The sequence below is a fragment of the Diabrotica virgifera genome, chromosome 3 (assembly GCF_917563875.1).
Source record: "Diabrotica virgifera virgifera chromosome 3, PGI_DIABVI_V3a".
NCBI lineage: Eukaryota > Metazoa > Arthropoda > Insecta > Coleoptera > Chrysomelidae > Diabrotica > Diabrotica virgifera.
In genome coordinates, this window is record NC_065445.1 from 133,495,588 (window position 1) to 133,510,793 (window position 15,206).

The window sequence follows — 15,206 nt, forward strand, 5'->3', positions numbered from 1 at the left end:
GTAAATTGTAGAAGCCTCGGAGATGTTACCAGAGAAGGTTCCCATTGTTTTCAATCTGGTAGGATGTAGAGTAACATTTTTGGATGTTGTTTTATGTGCTATTAGATTGAAAACTTAGTTTTTTGATACCAAAAACTCAAAAATCGTTAAAACTAAAAAACCTCGACAGCGTTACCTTGAGAAACTGATAAGCTAATAAAATCTTTTTGAATTTTTTGTTTCGCATGATCCAACAACGAGTTCTGATGTGCACCGTAAAATTACAAAATCAGAGTTGGCTTATTTTTCAATATTTTACCTTGAAATTTTTTGTGAATATTCTTTGAATTGTACCGGATATTATGTTTACTTTATTTTAAAATAAAATTATTTTACCAAAGTTTAAAAAAAATGTCTTGATTAAAGAAAAATTAAATACCTGATTTAATATTAAAAGTTTACAACAATACTTACTTCTGAAGTAATGTCATGCTAATAGCAAATCCCGATGCTACGTTGGGATATTTAAAAAATGTTGGATTTTCATAAAAGGCAAAATGATGTATAATTGTAGCAGTTTCATCGAAAAGTGCATCTCCAAACCAGATTTCCTATAACAAAATATTACAAATTTTTAAAAAATATCACAAGTAAAATGTACAAATATACGTACTTCATTGTGGTCGTATTTTTCAAATACTTCTAAAATGTTTTCCACTCTAATATTAGTATAATCCTGTAGAAAAAATACCCAATAAGCGTTATTATTGTGTAGATCTGTTAACTTCGTAAAAAGTGGAAAGAATATCCACCCGTCAATATTAGGAAAATCTTTGTTAGATATATGGATGACCGGGCTAACCTAGAATAAACACGGTCATTTTTAAAATAAGCTTATTTTGCAAGTCATTTTAATTTCAAAAACTCAACAATTACAATTTACGCATACAAATTTGGCAATAAACTGCATTTGTAGTAATTGAAAATAGAATTCAGAAATATTGGAAAACGTAATAAAGGACAAAGAGGAGTAGATAATACAAAGGGGTGCAAAATTAACCGGACACCTTAAAAATGGGTCATTTTTGATGTCTCTAATTTCCTAAACCTGTTGTCCGATTTAAGTGATTTTTCTACCATGTTATAGCCTTATTCGTTAACAATATTGCTGTAATAATATTGTTACTAAACGAGTAAATTTTGTGTTTTTTTCTCAAACTTCTCATCACCATGTGGAATATTCTAGCATTTATAAAATACTGAAATTAAAACCCAACTATAGATTCATGTTTTCTAAACATTCTGTTTTTTTATTCATTCGCGTGTGTTGGACCATAAAAAAGTTAGGTACTTTAACATTTACCCATGTTTTTCATGAAAACAGGGTGTTTTTAAATAAGTGTGTCAAACTTCAAGGGGTAATTCTACATGACAAAATAATGACAGTTTGCTTTATAAACCTATGTCAGCAAATGCTTCGTTTCTGAGATAGAGAGGGTTGAAATTTTTCTTACAAACTGACGATTTATTTATTGCTTTAAAACCGCTTGAGATATTCAAATGAAATTTGGTGGGTTTTAAGACGTAGTTATTGCACATTTTTTGACATACAAGTTAGAATTTAATATTCACCATTGGCGCGCATACGAGTCATATGAGCGGTTATATTACACGTATGCGCGCCAATGCACGGTGAATATTAAATGCTTAATTGCATGTCAAAAAATGTGCAATAACTACGTCTTAAAACCGACCAAATTTGTAATGAGGTCGTTGCGTTGTCGTTGCTCCAGGTAACTGTCAGTCGAAGAAAAAGAGTTCGCTTTTTAAAACATTTTTATTTGGAATCAAAATAAACAGAAGATACGATAATTAGCCTTAATTACTCATCAAGTCCGTTAATAAAATATATTTATAATTTCTACGCATCGAGCTTACTGTTCGGGCCGATGTGACGATATTTTTGTACATGAATGAATGATTTTGACGATCGCGCGAAATAGGAATTGCCTTTATTAATACGACATAAATGTATAAGGAAAGGGGACAAAGGAGATCCCGCTCACCTCGCCGGATTGAAAAGACATATAAAGGATATACGATCACCGCTCATATAAGGATAGGTAAAAGGATAGGTAAGAAGAAAACTGTCCGATTCGCTCAGCTCGCCAAAACGACAGCGGAAAATAATCGGGAAATACTACCTACATATACTCACCTCTTGTACTTCGCTGTTGTCTATTATTCTTCGATCAACGTTCCAAGAATAATAATCAACTAGGCTATTCGGTCCGATTTTTATATCGTTCGAAACAGTACAAAAACGTGTTTTACTTAATTCATGGGCGTACTCTAGACGATAAAATTATATTATCGTCACAAATTTCATTTGCATACCTCAACCGGTTTTAAAGCAATAAATAAATCGTCATTTTGTAATAAAAATTTCAACACCCACTATCTCGGAAACGAAGCATTTGCGGACATACCGTTTATAAAGCAAACTCTCATTATTTTTTATGCAGAATTTACCCTTAAAGTTGGCCATACTTATTTAAAACACCCTGTATTGATAAAAGACATGGCCATTTGTTAAAGTACCTAACTTTTTTATGGTCCAATGTAAGCGAATGAATCAAAAAACAAAATGTTGAGAAAACACGAGGCTATAGTTGGAATTTAATTTCAGTATTTTATAAATGCTAGAATGTTCCACAGGGTGATGCAAACTTTGAGAAAAAAACACAGTTTGGTACATCCGGTATACAATGAAAATTTAACTGTTTCGCAACCGCAACAATACTAATACAGCGATATTGTTAAAGAATAATGCTATAGTACAGGTGTGGCCAAGCTCCTTGATAGTCCGAACCATTTTTCAAAATTTGAAATTTTTCGCGAGGCGCAATTAAACAATTACTTAAAAAGTGTAAAAAAAGGTATTCAATTTTTCTCCCACTGAACTGTACGAATTTTAAAACGAAATAAAATTGTTCACATCATTGTTTCAAATATGCAAATAATTCTACAAGTAGCCTTTACTAATTCAGGATACTTCGATTTGTCATCATCATTCCATATTTTTCTGGAACGGCTTACTGATCTTCTACCGTCTCTCAAAAAACACTGTCTTTAACACTCTGTGTTCCTCTGATCGTACCACATGACCTGCCCATCTTATCTTAGCTTTTATATTATCTTTGATGATGTTTTCAGTACCACACACAGTCACCAATTCAGCATTACGTCGCCTTCTCCACTATCCTATCAATTCATCTCCTTGAGGTGCAAATATCATTCTGAGAACTTTCCTTTCAAATACTGAATGTAGATTTAGTTTTAATTTAGACTGTCTTTTTAGCAGCTTAGATCTTAATAATGATGATAGGGAGTATAATGCTCTATTACACGCAGCTATACATACATGCTCAGACCTCTTTTTATATGCGGTTGGAATCTGTAGTTGCCGCCGCTAGATATTTAAACTCTTACTACTTCGAAGTTGTGGTCATTAATAGTTATGTTCTGCCTAACTCTTGGTCTTGTATTTTTGGTTACTAACATGTATTTCGTCTTCTCTTTATTTTGTCGAAGGCCCAGACTACCTCTTTCATCCTTGAGTTGTAAATACACCTCTCTTACGACTCTTGTAGAATGAGCGACTGCACCTAGATCATCAGCAAAGGCCAACAATAGTTTTTATCCTCCATTCGCAAATCGCCCTGTCAACTCAGATGACATTTTACTTTATTACATATTCTAAGGCCAAATTGAATAGAAACGGTGATAAGGGGCCTTCTTGTCTAAGTGCTGCTATTACACTTAGTCGTTTATATTTGTTGTCAGTAATTTTAGACATTTTGAAACACAAAAATTAAAAGTAATTCAGGTACATTTATTGAGAGCCACAAATAATCCTTCAAAGAGCCACATGTGGTTCGCGAGCCACAGTTTGGCCACCCCTGCTATAGTATATTAAAAAAATCACTTAAATCGGACAACAGGTTTAGGAAATTCCAGACATCAAAAATGACCCATTTTTAAGGTGTCCGGTTAATTTTGCACCCCAGTGCATAAAATGTGAATTGTAAGGAACTCTAAAAATGTACAACTCGACTATGTAGATATTTTTTTGAGTAGGTATCTTCTTCTTTGTGTGCCGTGCTTGTTTTCAAGCGTTGACTATCGTCGTATTAACAAGCTGATGAAATGTTTCTCGGTCGGCAGCTATATTATGAAACAATTCCTCGACCGTCGACATATCAATTGTCTAATGTTACGCAGCCAAGACAGTTGTTTTCTTCCAACCCAGCGTTTTCCTTCGATTTTGCCCTGAATGATCAACCGGAGTAAGCGATATTTAGGTCCTCTAGCTACAGACCGCCTTATAGCTAAGCTATATGACCGAAGTATTGAACCTCTCTCGTTTTGATGACGTTGATTAATTCTCGCTCTTTGTGCATGGTCTCCAGCACACGTTCGTTGGATATGTGTGCTGTGCATGGGATTCTGAGTATGCGACGGTAACAGCACAACTCGAACGCTTCTAATTTGTTGAGATTCTTCACTTTTGTCGTCCAAGTTTCACATCCATAGAACAAAATGGACCAGACGTCTCACTTCAATACTCTTAGACTCAGGCCTGCCGAGAGGGCGATACAGCCGGTACATTTTACCGGGGCCCGGTGTCGACCAGACCAAAGACGTAATTTTCCCGTTTTTTTTGCACATCACTTTATGTGCATAATTTACATCAAATGAAGAAAAACGGCACAAGCAGCCGAGATTTTTTGATGATTTGCCTGGGCCTAGTAGTGACGCGACTGATAACTTTGAGCCCGATGCAATGTTTCGCTGTGAAATATTTAATATTGTCATAGATTGGATTATATAATAACGATTTCCACATTTTTCACTGTATTCCTTCACTCAACCGTTCTCTTCAGTTCTTCCGTTCCTGCTGATTTCTTACTTTCATTGCTTCGTCCACTTCATCTCTGAAAGGTCCTCGGGGTCTGCCTCTCTTCCTTCGTTCTAACGGCTCCACTCTGTTTATCCAACTTATTTATTTAACTATTTTGGTCTGCTTTCTGACATGTCTGTACCCGGTTAATCTCTTCTGTTCGATGTAGTCTATTATATCTGAGTTTCATATGTTATTTATTTTTAGAGCTGCATTCCCGGGAAATTCCCGGGACACATTTCCCGGGAAATCAGTAATAAATGGAAATCCCAATTCCCGGGAATTTTCACAGTTTTCCCGGGATGTTAAAATATTTTATTTTAAATTATGAGCGGAGATATTACTAACTCACAATGAATAAATGATTCTGATACAATTATTATCTCTGCTTAATAATCATTTTAAATAATTTCACTTAAAATATTTATTTTTCAATTATATTTTAACCTGGGAGCAGTCGCGCTAACTTCTGTCACGTAAGTAGTCGCGCGTAGAGAAAAAAATCTCAGAATACGAATTTAAATGCGAATTAAAAAAAATTTCTATTGTATAATATTTTTATTGACTTGTTACGTTAAAAATATATATTTCTAACAATTTTAAAGCTAATTGGTTCTCACCAAAGCCGTAAATTTCACAAAAAAAAAATAAAGAAATAAAAAAAACTTAAAAAAATTCCCACGCATTACTACAATCTTCCTCGAGGCACTTACGAGTGAAAAGTTATGTTACAAAATTTTTCTTCAAGTTATCACGGAAGAGGATAAAATGTTAGATTTTTTAGCGCGACTGCTCCCGGGTTAAACCTTAAAATTTTGGGGTAAAATCAGAATGTATCACATCCGTCAGCATAAACATTCTTTTGTTTATGCGACGATCCGATTCATTTTGAAGCATCCAGAATTATAACTTAAATATTTACTTTGAATTAAAATTATGTTTATGAAGAATTAGTAGGTACGTAGGAAATTTAATACGGTATTAGATTAGTGCAAATCAGCTGACCTGAAGTTTAAAAAATTACTCACTTCGCTAAAAAGCATCAGACCTACATCAACAGAAAGCGCGGTTTCAACTTCAACAAATTTCTGTACAAAAAAAGAACCAGCCTGAAAGATCAAACACTCAACAATTTATGTTTTTTTTAAAACATATTTCAATTAAAAACAACGAAAATTCAGATTCCACAAATTTGTAATTTTTCTATTTTTAAAATTTTCTTTAAAATCTTTAATTTTCTTTTAAATTTTTGAATTTTTCTAAACATTATTAATTTGTAATCAAATTTTTTATACTAATTGCATTGAAAAATTAGAACAAAAACAATTTCTTCTTTTTATTTTTAAATTTCCCGATTCCCGGGAATTCCCGGGAAATCCAAATTACCAACTCTCGATTCCCGGGAAATCAAAAGGGGCCGGGAAAATGGAGCTCTATTTATTTTATCTCTTCTTGTTACTCTGCATCTTCTCTTTAGGAATTCCATCTCTGTTGCTCTTATTTTGTTTTTTTCTTATTTATTGTCGATCAGTAATTCAAATTATTAGGCTATTGATTATGTACTATAGAAAGGAACTACAACGTTAACGGGGTTTTATTATTTCATATGGTCAATGAATCTCTATATATGAAAAAACCGCGGAGTGCTACCATTTAAAGGGGTGCGTTTTTGAGAAATGGGTGAATTAGTCCCTGGGCACAGGTTACATTAGGGAGAGTTCTATGAACTTTTGGTCAAACACGTCTACATAAAAATTGTTCTTGGTTAAATTTTCTATCTAAATATAACTTTTTAAAATGAAGGATACCTTTTTTTACACAAAATATATTGAAAAGAAAAAGCACAAAGAAACCCAAAAGAAAGAAATTTTGTTTTTTGTCCCATAACCTTTGGTCCACGGAGATATAGGTATAGACATTGCTTCACAGAAAAAAAACTTACATATTTTCTCTTTAAAATGGTGTTTAGTAGAGGCCATTAGGATTTACAGTTTTCGAAATATGATTTTTCAAAGTTTGTTACTCACAGCAATTTTGGGCAATTTTCCTTGTTATTTCGCAAATATTGTTCTGTAACTTTTTTCTACGAAACTTTAGGCATATGCAATGCTACATGTAAGAGGAATAGAAATCAATTACCTTTAAAATGTTCTACAGTATAATGTTGTACGACTTCTTTTAAAGAGGTTATCTTTTTCAAGATTTTATACTTTTAGCGAGTTTTTATATTTTTTACGATTATTTTTTAAATTTCCCATTATAAATTTTTTTCCACATTTAGGTATATATTATAATAAAAAAGAAAGCTTATTCTGTTTACTTTAAAATGGTGTATTATAAAAAATTCTAGGATTATTTTTGAATAAGATATGGTTTTTCAAAATGTAATAAGTACTTGCATCGATTTTTGATTTTAAGATTATTTTTTAATTTTCTCATTACAACTTTTTTATGTGATTGTGTGTTATGATTGAATCTTATTTTTTATAGGTACCTAATACTTTGGATCCACTTGACTCGGCCGGGCAAACTTCAAAGTATGGATTAATTCCAATATTTACTGTCAAAGCTCCTGCACCACAAGCTTTGCTTGAAAAAATAGCATGTAAATGTACCAAAGGATGTACAAAAAACTGCGGTTGTAGGAAGATAGGAATTAGTTGTTCAATATTCTGCAAAGAGTGCATGTGCATGGGTACTAATTGTGTGAACTCTAAGATAACTGTGGTGTCAGAGGAAGATATTGAAGCTAATGCTAACGAAGAGATGGAATTTGGTTTTGAAAATTTTTTAAATGTCAACGTTTAAATAATTTTAACTAAAGTGATGTTTTCTAAGACTAATGTTTATGTAATTTTTGTAAAAGAAATAATTTTGAATAATACAGTTAAAAAAATATCAAAGAATCACTCGGTTTCCATTATTTAAATATAGATGATACACCATTTTAAAGAAAAGAAAATAATCCCTCTTTATTGAGCAATATATAGTATATTCACTTACAAGAAAAAAAAATTATAATGAGAAATTTAAAAAATAATTTAAAAAGTACTTATTACATTTTGAAAAATAATATCTTATTCAAAAATAATCCTAGAATTTTTTGTAATACACCACTTTAAAGTAAACGAAATAAGCTTTTTTTATTATAAAATATAATATATACCTAAATGTAGAAGAAAAAAAGTTATAATGAGAAATTTCAAAAATAATCGTAAAAAATGTAAAAAATAATATTTTTTTATATTAGGTATTATATAATATATAATATAATATTATATTATATATACTATATATAATATAATATTATATAATATATAATATATTATACAGGGTGGTTCATCTTATTCGCCTCGGTCTCTGTACGGAAAACCACTTGATATTTTTAAAAAATTTCTTCACAGAAATATACAGGGCCTTTAATACTACAACCTAAAAATAATGTGAATTATACAGGGTGTTCCAAAAAATAGTGGTATATCAAAGTTATATTTGTTCTTATGGAATGCCCTATATCTGATGACACCATTGAATTGACCTTAAAAAATAAGCTATACTTTCATAAGGGTTCCCTATACCTAAATACAGAGTGTTTTGATTTATTTCGATTTTTATAAAAATGTAAGGTTTTAGAAAAAAATAAATATCTACGAATCTAAGAAGCAGTAACAAATTCTTTCTTGGATCTTAATAATAGACTATTTAGCATACTTAAACAGATGCCTATTGCAACAAAATTTTTTACAGGGTGGTCAAAATATGAGATTGTTCTATTAACAAATTCAAGCTGTAATAACTTACTTATTTTAAATGGAACATCCTGTATCTTACTAGTCTATCGCGTAGAAAATTTGCTTAGCTTTAAATTTGTATTAGGGTTTCCTATACCTATCTTTTTACAGGGTGGTCAAAATATTAGATTGTTCTATTAACAAATTCAAGCTGTAATAACTTACTTATTTTAAATGGAACACCCTGTAGCTTACTAGTCTATCGAGTAGAAAGTTTACTTAGCTTTCAATTCTTATTAGGGTTTCCTATACCTATCTCCCTTCATTTTTTAAATATTTAAAGATTTCCTAATTTGTAAGCTTTAAAAATTAGAATTACGTAAGTACCTATGTCGTGTTTATTTTATGTACAACACATCACCAACACCGGCAATATACTTAGACAAGATACTGTCATTAATAATAAAATTTTCATTGTTATCATGTAATTACACAGAGTGTTGTATTATTTTAGTTGATTTTGGCCTACATGTGAAATTGAATAATATGTTTATTTTAAACCGCATACCCTATATTAGATGCCGTATTCTGGAAGATATTTAAATTATATTTCATTCCGTATAAGTATTTTCCATATCTTAACCCAACGGTTATTAAGTAAATTTAAGAACGCCACTTTTTGTTTGAATCTTTAAATCGCAATTACTTACAAACAATTAAATGCAATGGCTACTTTGACGAAAACGAGCCTATTGTACAAAAATATGTAAAAATGGGTATTTACAGAATAACATGGGAATTTATATTTACAGAATAACATGTGTATTGAGAATGTTAACATGGAATTGAAGAGATTTTAAATATCTTCCATTATAAAGAATAGAATATCGAGTATGTCATTTAAAATAAGAACACTCTGTGTGATTAAATGATAAAAATGTGAATTTTATTAATGAAACTATCTTGACTAAGATATTTAAGTATATTGCCGGTGTTGGTGATGTGTTGTACATAACCACGACATAGGTACTTAATTCTAATTTTTAAAGCTTACAAATTATGAAATCTTTAAATATTTAAAAAATGAAGCTAGATAGGTATAGGAAACCCTAATAAGAATTGAAAGCTAAGTAAATTTTCTACTCGATAGACTAGTAAGATACAGGGTGTTCCATTTAAAATAAGTAAGTTATTACAGCTTGAATTTGTTAATATAACAATCTAATATTTTGACCACCCTGTAAAAAGATAGGTATAGGAAACCCTAATACAAATTGAAAGCTAAGTAAATTTTCTACGCGATAGACTAGTAAGATACAGGGTGTTCCATTTAAAATAAGTAAGTTATTACAGCTTGAATTTGTTAATAGAACAATCTCATATTTTGACCACCCTGTAAGAAATTTTGTTGCAATAAGCATCTGTTTAAGTATGCTAAATAGTCTATTATTAAGATCCAAGAAAGAATTTGTTACTGCTTCTTAGATTCGTAGATATTTATTTTTTTCTAAAACCTTACATTTTTATAAAAATCGAAATAAATCAAAACACCCTGTATTTAGGTATAGGGAACCCTTATGAAAGTATAGCTTATTTTTTAAGGTCAATTCAATAATGTCATCAGATATAGGGCATTCCATAAGAAAAAATATAACTTTGATATACCACTCTTTTTTGGAACACCCTGTATAATTCACATTATTTTTAGGTTGTAGTATTAAAGGCCCTGTATATTTCTGTGAAGAAATTTTTTTAAAATATCAAGTGGTTTTCCGTACAGAGACCGAGGCGAATAAGATGAACCACCCTGTATAATAATATTATTTTATTTTTATATTAACGTGTGATCCAAAATTATTGTCACCATAGGTGGCTCTGAACGACAGAGATAGCTATACAGTGCATGTCTATTCTTAATTCAGATATACTTTCCAGTTTACGTCAACTTTGCAGTGTACGTCAACTTAACAAGAAAAGTTAGGTTATGTAGATATGGTGGTGGATTATACAGCATCTTGTTTGATTTTATTTATTATTGTTACTAATAATTTTGTTAATTCTTTTTATTTTTGATTAAAGTTCTGTGTAAAGGTTTTGACTGAATTTTTATGTTTTATAATGTTAATCAAAATTAACTGATAAACCAATGATATAAATTCAGATTAAAACAAGACATACGTAATTTTTTGCACGGCTAACTTTGATCCCAATAATTGTGGATCGCTCGTTATATTACAAAAATCGTTAAAAGTATAAAACCTTCAAAAACCATAATCTTTTTCGAAAAGAAAAAGTCGTACAACGTTATACAGTAGACCATTTTAAAGGTAATTCATTTCTGTTCCTATTACGTGTACCATTGCATATACCTAAAGTTACGTAGAAAAAGGTTACAGAACAATATTTGCGAAATAACAAGGAAAATTGCCCAAAATTGCTGTGAGTGGCGAACTTTGAAAAATCATATTTCAAAAACTATAAATCCTAATGACCTCTACTAAACAACAATTTAAAGAAGAAATATGTAGATTTTTTTTCTGTAAAGCAATGTCTATACCTATATCCTCGTGGACAAAAGTTATGGGACAAAAAACAAAATTTCTTTCTTTTGGGTTTCTTTGTGCTTTTTCTTTTGAATATATTTTTATAAAAAAAAGTATCATTGACTTTAAAAAGTGATATGTAGATAGGAAATTTAACCAGGAACAATTTTTATGTAGACGTGTTTGTACCAAAAGTTCATAGAACTCACCCTAATTTAACCTGTGCCCAGGGATTAATTCACCCATTTCTCAAAAACGCACCCCTTTAAATGGTAGCACTCCGCGGTTTTTTCATATATAGATGTCCATTGACGATATGAAATAATAAAACCCCGTTAACGTTGTAGTTCCTTTTAGCTATCTTATTTTGAATATAATCAATAGCCTATATCATATAATAATCAATTTAACCTTAAACAGAAGATTTAATGCGACAAATGAAATTCATTCGCTATTTAACATTTTATGGACATCCCGAGATCAAGCTAATGACAATATTAAGAAAAAAATTGATATATTGCCTGAGTTTTTTTTTAAGAAAACACCAGTGAACAATACTGCCCTGCTTAGTATCTAAAAACGTCCGATCTACAATTTGCGTTTTTTCGTGATAAGGTTAATAGGACATTTATTTTAAGCACAATGGCTATTAGTTGTAGAAAGGACAAACAAATTTACGCTTTTGTACGATTTGAGATGGCAGAAAAGGACTTTCTGCCTAAGCAATAGGATGCTAAATGTCTAATAGTAGTGGAATACAACCTTATCACGAAAAAACGAAAATTGTAGATCGGACGTTTTTACTAAGCAGGGCAGAATAATTGATAGAGCAAATTTTTCATTTGAGGTCGATATAAGTACAAGGATAACATTCGTGAATCTCAACTTTCTCCAATAGATTTATTTAATAAAATTAAACATCTCAAATTGGATTAATTATTTCCTATCTTCGTTATTACGTTCAAATATTTGGCACATTACCGGTGACAGTCGCAGAAGCAGAAAGATCCTTTAGTTGTCTTTCTCGCATAAAAAATGCTAATGCTATGAGATCTGCAATGATGAAGGATCGGCTAACTGGCCTAGTAACTTTGTGCCTTGAGAATGATTTGGTAAAATTATGAGATTTTTAGAAAATCATAGACATCTTCGCCAATTAGAAAACTCGAAAAGCACCTGTATTATAAATGTTTTCACTATTATAAATACCAAGTTATCAAAATTTTATAAAATTTATATTTGAAATGTTTCTTATTATTAATTATTGATAATTTTATTTCTACAAAAATTAAACAATTTTTTTCGCTCTTCACTTTTTTCCGGGGGCCCGCTCTTCACTTCTTACCGGGGCCCGTTCATCCCTCTCGGCGGCCCTGCTTAGACGTGTGGTCAAAGACAGACTTCTACTGCACAATACAGAACGCCAGCTAATAAAGCTTTTTCGTGCAAGTTCAGTTCCAGTCGAAATTTCCTCATCACTTTCAATCCTGCCGTCAATCCAGCTACCCAGAGATCTAAAGTGTTCCACCCTTTCCAGGATTTTGTTATCTTATTTTAGTACTGCGTCTTCGATATTAATTTTTCCGACTACCATACATTTTGTTTTCTTTCCGTTAATTGTTAAGCCCTTTGCAATACATTCGTTGTTTACAGCGTTCAACATTGTTTGAAGGTCTTCCAGACTCTCTGCCATTATGGCGGTGTCATCTGCGTATCTGATGTTATTAATGATTTCATCACCGATTTTAACACCTTCGCGACGATTATTTAACGCTTCCTCAAAAATTGGTTCGGTGTAGGCATTGAACAATGTCGGTGACATAACACATCCCTGTCTGACACCACGCTTAATAGAAACTTTAGCTGAAACTTCTTGGTACAACTTAAAGCCGGACTCAAACGACTCGTGTACTTGGCGAATAATCGTCACTTGCGTATACTTGCCATGTCGTCTGAGTGGGTTACTCGTACAATTATTTGTCACTCGTTGCCACTCGTTCGTCTTCCAACTGTTGTCGGTAAAAAATGACCCGAGTCAAAGGGATCACGATTATTCGCACACTTGCGAAGTACGTACTTGTCTATACTTGCATAGGCGGTCAAACGAAATGTATAAATAATTGGCATTTACTGCGACTATTCATTTAGACCAGTGCATTTTGCACTAAAAACACCGGAATAAATCGATTTTTAAATACACCACCTAGAGACTTGCTAGTTTTGCATTGTGTTCAGGATGATGTCAGGAAAAAAGTCTATAATGGGTGAAAATGCCTAATTAATATGTAATTGCTTTTTAAAGATCTTAACATGCATTAAAAAGTGCATAAACATGTTCAAATAAGCATATTAAGGGCCAAGTTTTGTTACTCGCGAGGTTTTTGAGGTCTCTGAACATGACTACGCTATCAGAACTGACCCCCGGAGCACCTGGTGCCCAGGGTCACTGCTAGGGCACGTCATCTGGAGATTCGAGGGCTAACGGCCCTAAATTAATGGAATCAGTTTACTTGGAGGTTTGTGGAGTCGCTGAATACGAATATTCCATCAGAACCGCCCCCGTAGCCCCTGGTGCCCAGTGTCCCTGCTGTAGCACGTCATCTTCTGGAGTTTCGAGGGATTTTGGTAGTAAATTAATGCAAATGGATTATACGGGGGTTTATTGGTGCTGCTGAACACGAATACTCCATCAGAACCGACCCCCGGAGCACCTTGTGCCCGTGGTCACTTCTAAGGCACGTCATCTTCTGGGGTTTTTAAGGTTTTCGGCACTGAATGCATGCAAAGAGATTAACGCTCGGTTTCATAATCAGTTAAAGTGGACTTTAAATTTTAAGTTGGTACCTTTATCAATGCAATTAAATGTCAACTTTAAAGTGAACTTTAGTTAATGTTCACTTTAAGTTGATTATGAAACCGGGCGTAAGCAGGCAGTTTTTGGGGTCGCTGAATACGAATACGCCATCAGAACCGACCCTCCGACCACCTGGTACATAATGCTAAGGCATGTTATTTTCAGGAGTTTGGAGAGTTTTAGGCATCAGGTGCAACGGGGGGTCGGTTTTGATGGCGTATTTTTGCTCAGCTACCCTAAAAACTCCCGAGTAATCTGTTTGCATAAATTTAGTGTCGAAAACCCTCTAAACTCTAGATGACGTGCCTTAGCAGTGAACCTGGACACCAGGTGCCCCGATGGTAAGTTCTGGTGGCGTATTCGTCCTCAGCGACCCAAAAACCCCCGAGTAACAAAATCTGGCCCTAATACCCTTATTTTGACATGTTTTTCCAGCCATAATTTCCAGCCATTTTTCTATTGTTGATTTTTTTACTGGTGTCATCCTGAACACAATGAAAAAAGTTGTAACTTTCTACGTGCTGTATTTAAATATCGATTTATTTTTTCCTAAATGTCCTGTTCTATTTATTAGTAATCACACCACTGATTCATTTGTCAAGGTCGTTAAGCTAAATGTTTACGCTCGCGTACTTGTAAATTGTACACGTCGTGTGAGTGCCCTGTTTGTCATTGCAATCGCAAACTCGTATACTTTCCAAGTAGGCGAATAATTCTGTACTTGCGAAGTACACGAGTCGTTTGAATCCGGCTTAATACAAGCGGTCTGATTGTAGTAAAGAGTAGGTATAATAACTCTAAATAACTCCTTTCAAATTTTTACCTCAAACATTCGTTTGTAAACCTTTGATTTTTCTACCTTTCCCCAATTTCTCCCATTTTAAAGGAAATTTGAAAGACCATAAAACCACATTGATCGCATCAATTAAAATCTATAATTTTAAAAGGTAAATTGTTAAAGGGCGCAAGAATGGTGATATTCGCGCTATCAACCTAACTTAAAGAAGTGATACATATCTCTGACAGTTGTTGTTATGCTACAGTAATGAAAAAAAAAGCAGAATTAAAAAAACCCTACATTTTTGTAGTGAATTGTCTTTTTTTATCTCTTTTCATTTTCGAGTTATACGGAGAAA

At 32.6% G+C, this 15,206-nt stretch overlaps 1 protein-coding gene across 1 annotated transcript in view; it reads right to left on the reverse strand.

Annotated features, from left to right (window-relative positions):
* Positions 1–15,206, reverse strand: part of LOC114338855 (beta-1,3-glucosyltransferase) — a 209,000-nt gene that overhangs the window by 45,428 nt on the left and 148,366 nt on the right. Inside the window, exons 3-4 of the mRNA XM_050646909.1 lie at positions 653–841; positions 454–590 (exon numbers count right to left, since the gene is read on the reverse strand). Coding sequence (XP_050502866.1) covers positions 454–590; positions 653–841 — 326 coding nt within the window. The remainder of the gene's footprint in view (positions 1–453; positions 591–652; positions 842–15,206) is intronic.